Source organism: Perissodus microlepis, chromosome 18, assembly GCF_051167445.1.
Source record: "Perissodus microlepis isolate ML-2025 ecotype Zambia chromosome 18, ASM5116744v1, whole genome shotgun sequence".
NCBI lineage: Eukaryota > Metazoa > Chordata > Actinopteri > Cichliformes > Cichlidae > Perissodus > Perissodus microlepis.
This window is the reverse complement of record NC_140478.1, coordinates 34,798,237-34,806,803: the sequence shown is the minus strand read 5'-3', so window position 1 is coordinate 34,806,803 and position 8,567 is coordinate 34,798,237. Positions and strand designations below refer to the sequence as shown.

At 38.9% G+C, this 8,567-nt stretch overlaps 1 protein-coding gene across 1 annotated transcript; it reads right to left on the bottom strand.

Annotated features, from left to right (window-relative positions):
- Positions 1–1,698: 1,698 nt before the first annotated feature.
- On the bottom strand, positions 1,699–3,982 carry LOC146368776 (tripartite motif-containing protein 16-like). Its single transcript, XM_084911677.1, has one exon. The coding sequence runs from the start codon at positions 3,766–3,768 to the stop codon at positions 2,110–2,112; it is 1,659 nt and encodes a 552-aa protein (XP_084767803.1). The 5' UTR covers positions 3,769–3,982; the 3' UTR covers positions 1,699–2,109.
- Between the last annotated feature and the right edge of the window lie 4,585 nt (positions 3,983–8,567).

Here is an 8,567-nt window from a genome sequence, read left to right as displayed (position 1 = left end):
AATATAACTTGTTGTACATATATTCCAGACAATGTGCATTCTGACAATATGACAAATGCTCTACAATTACTTAGAAACGTTCAACAGGCACAGGTAACCGATTGGGCAAATTCACAAAGTAATTGGTGGAATTGGTTTATGAGCGGCTCATGGAGAACACTGATGTTTAAGGTTTTAATGTTTATTGGCCTAATACTTATTATGTTTTGTATCTTTACTACATTCATTATCCCCTGTGTAAGAGGAATGGTATCAAGAATGATATCTCAATCTCTTGTTGCATATGTCACTGTGCCAGACGAGGAAGAAGGAGAAGACGATGAGTATGAAACAAATGTGATGAATGATTATGTTTGAATGATACACATTTTATGACGACCAGACCGAAAGCACTCACAATGTAGGGTCTGTGTCTGAAACACATTGATGTATTTGCTTAAAATCGCTACAAACAGGAGGGAATGATAAGAGATTTTTTAGTTTTGTGATTATTGTTTAGTTGTAGCTTCATTTAAGATAGGAGAGCTTGTGAGTTGGAACCACCACAGGAAAGGAAAGTGGAACCAGATGTGTAGAGGAATGCGGTGACATACATACTACATCCTGAGTTAACGGTCACCCCCCTCTCTCACTCTCCTTTTAAGGAAATGTTTAAGTTTCTATACATACCAAGCTATCTCCTATTTCAACAGACAAGCTAAAGGTTTCTCCTATTATGGAAACGTTTTTGTATACTGAACATACCACTCCTACTTCCTTGAAAGCTCACTTGGAGTATAAATAAAGAATGCGCTGAGAGCCCTGGGCGGTTTTTCTGTCACATCTGTTGTGCGCACTTTGACAGCAGAGCAGATCGGACTGACCGCCCATGCGCATGTAAAAATTAGATATCTGAGTGTGACTTCATTTGCCTTTCTAATAACTTTTCTCTTCACAGAAGTAGTTTTGCCACTAATGTCAGTACGGTTCCAGGAGTCAAAACTCAATCAACTGGAAGCAGAACAAATTCCACTGTTCTGCATAGTTGTTTGTTTTGTTCACACAGCAGTCATTTACTAGAGAATTGTAAGCAGTTTAAAGCTAAAATGCATCGAGATAAGTTGACTTTTATCAAGGAAAGGGGAATTTGTTTTGGTTGTTTAAAAGTTGGTCACATAAGCAAAGACTGTAGGAGTCGTTTGAGACACAGCAGCTGAGCAAATGATCATTTCATGCTGAAGACATCCTCAGACAGAATTAAATACATACATAAACACAGCCTGGTGCCAATAACACAGCTAATGACACTGCTGTATCACTGGCTTTACTGATTAAAGACCATATCTGAAGGAAATCTTTGAACACAACAGAAAGTGACCTTTTAAACCTGCGACACTGATGCTGCATTCAAGGACCATTACAAACATCTGAAAGGACTTAAGAACATCAAGAAAATGTGACTTGTTTCTCTGTAATGAAGCTGTTTTAGTGAAGAAAGTTGAAAGGTCACAGAGCGACTGCTGAATCTTCTGCTCTAAACATGAACTCTGAACTTTGTGATGCTTCAGGAGGAAAACTGCTTCAGTTATTCTCTCAGATTAGTTTCATATTTTCTGCATCAGATTTGAGTGAGATCCTGGAATGAAGACAGAAGAAAAGACTTTGTTCAAAGTTTGATTTATAGTCAAACCTTCCAGTTTATTCACACAATAAAACATCAACACAATATATGAATTCATTCATTAAAATCACAGTTTTTCCTCATTTGTTTGATGATTTTGACAAAAACAAACACAAACACACACACATGGTCTGCCATACTCATAAAGAGAAATGTCGACATTTTTCAATACAAATATTCCAGAAACATTTAGAGGATAGAGAAGTTTACATTTTCATGTGGAGAAATATTTTAGTAAATCAAAATGATGATGAGCAGTGATAGCCTCCATAAACAGTCACAGGAAAGATCTCCTTTAAAAACTCAGAAACATCAAGAGAACAACTAGAAGATGTGGAGGTACCACCCATAATGTTTGACTGACAGCTGATCTCTGTGCAGAAATGATGGAGAGAAAATAAAATGAAACTAAAATACAGATTTAAACCCACAATATGAAAGACTTCAGTCTATTTCACTTTAATCAACTCAGCAGTGGCTCCATAATCATAAAGCCAAAGTCCAGCATAGAGCGGCTGAGTGAATGTGGTCTGGACTCTGTGGAGGAGAGTCATGGTTTCAGAGACGCTGTAGAAGGACAAAATACCTGCTCTGTGATCCAGGTACACTCCTACTCTGGAGGAACGAGGACCTGAGACAGGAGTTTGGATGTTGTTGTACCAAAATGTATAACTGTTGTTGATACAATCTAATGACCAAGATTTGTCATTACGTCCAAATCCACATTCATTACCCCCTCCTTTTCTGCTGATATTCTTGTATGCGACTGCTACATAAACTCCTCCTCTCCACTCCACCTCCCAGTAACAACGTCCAGTCAGACTCTCTCTACTCAGGACTGACCACCATTCAGTGAATCTGTCTGGATGATCAGAATAAGACTGTTTTTGTTTCATAAATGTTACTTTTCTGTTCCCCTCTGATAATAACAGCCATCTGTTTGCTGTGTTTGGATCCAGTGTGATTTCACGTGAATATTTTAAGAATCTGGTCTTTGGCTCTGCTGGTGGATCTGACAGTAAAACATCCACTTCAGTGACTGTCAGTGAGATGTTTGTCCATTCCTCTCTCAGAATGTCCTGTAGTTTATCTCTGACCTCTGACACAGCTGCTGTCACATCCTCAAAGTAGCTCAGAGGACGGATATTGATGCTGGATGAGCCTGTAGACTCACTGAGTGCTGACAGTGAGGGGTAGTTGTGTAGAAACTGGATGTGATCCTCTGTGTGTGAGAGCTGCTTCAGCTCAGCATCTTTCCTCTTCAGCTCAGTGATCTCCTGCTCCAGCTTCTCCTGAAGCTCTTTGACTCGACTCACTTCAGTTTCCTGCTGGGATCTGATCTGCTGCTTCACATCAGAGCTTCTTTTCTGGATGAGATGGATCAGCTCAGTGAAGATCTTCTCACTGTGCTCCACTGTTTGATCAGCAGACTGATTGATGGCCTCCACCTCCTGTTGAAGCAGCTTCACATCTTTCTCTCTGTCCTGGATTCTCTGCTGGATGTTTTGTCGACTCACCTCCAGCTCTCTCTGCCTCTCAGTCCTTTCTGCTGCAGCTGAGACTGTGTCGTGGCCTTTATGTTCATCCACAGAGCAGAGATAACAGATACTCTGCTGATCAGTACGGCAGAACATCTTCATCACCTCATCATGACGAGAGCAGATGTTCTCCTGGAGCTTCTTGGAGGGCTCCACCAGCTTGTGTTTGTCAAATGCAGGACATTCATAATGAAGCTTAACATGTTTCTCACAGTAAGAGATCAAACACACCAGACAGGACTTGAAGGCTTTCATTTTTCTCCCAGTGCAGACATCACAGGCCACATCTTCAGGTCCAGCATAGCAGTGATCAGCAGGAGCAGCTTGGAGTCCAGTCTTCTTCAGCTCCTCCACTAAATCTGCTAACATGGTGCTTTTCAACAGGACAGGCCTCGGTGTGAAAGTCTGTCTGCACTGAGGGCAGCTGTAGATTTTCTTCTTTTGCTCTTCATCCCAGAAGCTTTTAATACAGTTCATGCAGTAGCTGTGTCCACAGGGAATAGTCACCGGATCCTTCAGTAGATCCAAACAGACTGAACAGCAGATTTTTGTTTGATCCATTTGATTCATGTGCTGTGCCGTTTCACCGTCTCTCAGTGACTGTCAGACAGTTTCACTTCCTCTGAACAGAAACAACCTCTGTGCTCTGAAGGGAAACAGATCTCTGCTCTTGTTCACCTCCTACAGGAAATGAGGCTCACCAGCAACTGCATTTACACCATGTTGTTTAGACCCATCCTGATACAGACACATCTGTGAAGGGAGGCACTAAAGAAATATTCTTACAGAGCAACCAAGAGCCAATCACATGATGCAGGGTGTGGTATGTTTGGTTACAACATGCAGTAACAAGTCTGACACAGTTAAACTGGTGTAACTGGTTTAAACTGTTAAAATTAGTTTCAACTGGGTCAGCCCAGTTTAACTTTTCTTGAGTTATGACAGTCAACACTCAGTGAGTTCATTTTATATTTGAAAAAGTTCAGCAAAGTTTAGGATGTTGTGATGAATAAAAATAAATCACATTTTATATTTTGACATTTTCTAATCTTAGTTCATTCTCACACTTACAGAATGATGCATGGGAACAACTGACTCCACTAAATCAAACCTATGTTCAAATGAGATTATGATCATTAAATAGTAACAAATATTTAAATTTAGCAATAACAAATGCAGATCGGTCCACAGTGTTTAAAAAACAAACAAACAAACAAACATTATTTTGTAGTTTTTCCTGTGTACACAGTCACAGTGGATTTTCAATGAAAACATCAAGATGTGCTTGAAATTCAAACTTTCAAGTTTAATTAAAGGTTTTAGTAAAATTTTGCCTGAACTGTTTAGTAATTTTTCACAAAGTGTCCATGTCAGTAATTCATTCAATTGTATTTTGGTCTTAAACTGATCCAGTAAATGTAACTTTTTCTCACCTACTTAATCGAGTATTTTAGTTGTTTAACTGTCATTATAACTAAACTGAACATCCAAAGCTTTTCTCACTGCAGTTTTGTTGTGCAGTTATAGCAGCACTTTGAATCATCCACAGTTTTATAGAACTGTCTGTTGAATTGTTGTTTTGTTTGGTGCGATGGTTCATTTATTTAAATAATTGATGATAATTTGATATATTTGATTATTTATTACAGGTGCAAACAATTCATTTCTTCATGGTGCAAATATATAGTAGACTCAGGAGTTTAACTCAGTTTTCTTGGCCTTTGTTTATCGTTTCATTTAAAATCTTAATGGGTAAAGATCATCATAATTACATATGAAATTATATGTACAAATTATATGTTCCATTACACTATTAACAGCACAGATTATACAGCAAACATCAGATTCATGGATGGAGCCAGAGGCTGAATGACTGTTCAGCCCTCTTTAGGAAACGATCTTCATATGACGACAAACACGACAACAATCAGCTGTCAAACTGTACAAGAAGTTCACAGTAATGTAAAAGAAGTTATATCACTTTATTTTTAAATGTACGCACTCAGGGTCAGGACTGAAGACACTGATCGAGAAAATACTCTAAATATAAATATTCACCTAAACATTCAAAATTATTCAATTGCATGAAAAGAAATATGAACTCTCTACAATACTGGCTTCTGATTGGTTGAAAAAGCAGGTGCTGAACTTCAGAAGAGCTAAACCTGCAAAACTGTGTAAAACCAGAGTGGATGCTGCCCTCTGACCTTTCAGAAGTACGATCTTTTTATGAAGACACAGAGGCAGAGTTATTATTCATCACTTTAAAGATGATATTCGTTACATGTTCTTCACTCGTTGTCTAGTAAAGTCCAGAGAATGAGACACATAATTTCAAAACATACAGCTGCATGTTAGAGATCACAGAGTTCTTCAGTCTCATGAGAACTCATGGAGACTAAATGTCAGACACATCAACAGTAAATGTCGTTCCTCCCCCCGTGAGTTTGTGTCCTCCACACTTGTTTACACAAACATCTGAGGTTTGAACAGTGTGCAAAACCACATGTTACAAAGCTGCTGAGCTACTGAATACTGGAATATTTCATTCAATATCACCATCTGACCAAAGGACAAACACAGAGAGGATTAGAGCGCCAAACTTTGTTTCAAACTGTTTCAGATTTTAGAGGCAAAAAGCAGAATTTCTACCTGGACAAAGAAATCAAAGCAGGAGAAAAACAAGCTTTTTACATTTATTCAAAGGCATTATGTGAATGTACTCTGAGCCACAGCCTCCTAAAGTAAAGACATTTTATCATCTAAACCAGACAGAGTCATGTTTTCAGCAGTGTCTGTATCCTCCATATAGACCATGCCATGGTCCACCTAGGGTGAGCAGGTGTCTGACTTTATGTGGGACTACACAGCGCTCAGTCCTTGTTTCCCTGTGCCACACACACATTGAGCCAATGTCCAGTTTTTTTATTGACTCTAGTTTCTGTCGATCGGTAGGCCCACAAAAAAACCCTGTACAGGAAGTAGATTTCATCTCTCTGATAAAAGGAGTTCTAATCCCTGATCCTATGAGTCTGACCCAGTAGATAATATTTATATGATCATATTTATGCCTTTGTTGTTTCACAAAGGGTTAAAAACGTTCACAGGTTGGACTGTGGTTCTCCTTTTAGCGTCTCTGCTGGAATTTGAACTGTGAACCTCTTAGATCCAAACTTCTGAACTGCTCATCTCACAGAGGACAAAAGGGAAGAACCCCGAATCTCTTCTTCACCTCACTTTTATACCTGCTCACCCTTTCTCCCCCCTTCCCTCAGTGGACATCACATCTTCACACTTGGGCCAATCAGGTTGTTGACATTTGATCATCTGATGTCCACCCACACCTCATCTCTCTCTCTCTCTCTCTCTCTCTCTCTCTCTGATTTACAAGATTTAACACAAACTTTAAACTTTAAAATCACTTCATTACATTTTCTTTGTTATTCTTAACACAGAAAATTCACATTCAGAAACTTAACACAGAATAAAACAGAGTAGCCCAGTAGTGGGACATTGTTCCAGCAACTCTGATGGTGACGGCCCGTTTGAAGCTGAAGCTCCGGCACATGTGTCAAAAAATCAACACACTGCTTCTGAAACGCTGTGCTGAGGCTTGGTTTAGAAATATGATATACACATAATTATAATGATATAACTTATAGTATATTATATATAAACGTACCAGTCTGCTGGTTAATTACATAATCAGGTGGAGGCAGTGACCTCACAACCTCCTATAAGCTTTAAGTTAAGGTTACTTTATTTATACCCACAGGTAAATTTGCTTTACAGAACAATGATAGCATTTGGCCTCCCTTCACAAACACACACACCTAATGAAACCTGACAAAACACATATTTAGTAATTAAACAAAGTGAATCAAATCAAAAACAATTCTTATTGAGTTCAGTGACAGCAGCAGGGACAAAGCTGTTTTTATAATGCTTTGTCCTGCATCTTGGAACTAGAAACCTCCGTCCTGAAGAAAGAAGCTAAATCCACCCCGTAGAGGATGGGAACCATTTTTAAGGATTGATTAAGCCATCTGTGGTACCTGTTTAGAGTACAGGGAGTCTAAACAGGCCTGTGACTCATCTATCAGACGACTGGACCATCTCACTAACTAATTCAGTCAATTTTTCTCTGTGACAGAGGTCTGACTGAACCATGCCACCAAACAAAAAGATAAAACAGACTCAATAAAAGAACAAGAAAACAAAGTTAAAATCTTTCGCTTGATGTGTAAATGAGCAAGTTTCCTGAGGCAGTAAAGGCACTGGTGACCCTTTTTACAGACCGATTTGCAATAAAAGTTCAGTTTTTCATTGATTATGGTCCCAAGATATTTCTATGATTGCACTTGCTCTATTTTCTGACCTTTAATTAAAGTGACTCTGTGCCCATTTTGTTGTTTCCTAAAATCAATAACCATATCTTTTGTTTTAGATATGTTCAATTGGAGATAAGACTCCTCCCACCACTGAACAAAGTCATCAATGATTGGACCGTGGTGAGTTTCACCCTCTTTCAGTAAGCTGACAATAACAAAGTCATCTGTAAATTTAATGATGGCCCTGTTTTCATATCTGCTCTGGCACATGTTTGTAAAGAGAATGAATAATAAGGGCGATAAGAGACACCCTGGAGGAGAAGCTGTGGAGGAGAACACTGGGTCAGACAGAACCCCATTTATTCTCACTCTTTGTGACCTGTCAGTTAAAAGATCTAAAATCCAGCAAACCAGGTTTTTCCTGATTTCAAACTCTTCTAAAAGTCTTTTCATTAAAATATGGGGCTGTATTGTATTAAAAGCCGAAGAAAAATCAATGAAAAGAAGTCTTGCAAAAGTCCCTTTACTCTCTACATGTTTAAGAATCAGATTTAGTCAAAAGCGCGTCCTGCACTCCTCTGTTGGGCCTGTACGCAAATTGCATTGGATCCAGCTGATATTCAATCTCTTCCATAATCACATTTCTGATGATTTTTTCAAAGACTTTCATGACAACTCAGGTGAGGCAACAGGCCTGAAGTCATTCAGGACGTTTGGACGACTAGATTTAGGGACATGAACGACGACAGCTTCCTTCCAAAGCGAGGGCACATTTTGTATTTGAAAGGATTTATTAAAAATAACCTGAAATTTAGGACTGAGCTCTTTAGCACAAGATTTAATTAGGCGGCACTAATGTTATCAGGGCCCTGGCTCTTGTTCACATTAACTGTATGAAAGGCCTTTTGGACATCGCTGAGTTCAGTGATGAAGTGTTGAGTATCTTTCAGTTTCTGTTTCAGTTCAGAAGAACTAAAACGAGCATAAAGCATATTCACATCTCTGTCTGACTTAAAACCGTCTACAATGATCTGACTG

What these genes read in the sequence shown, in the direction of transcription:
- LOC146368776 (XM_084911677.1), bottom strand. Translation starts at nt 3,768, where the DNA reads ATGAATCAAATGGATCAAACAAAAATCTGCTGTTCAGTCTGTTTGGAT.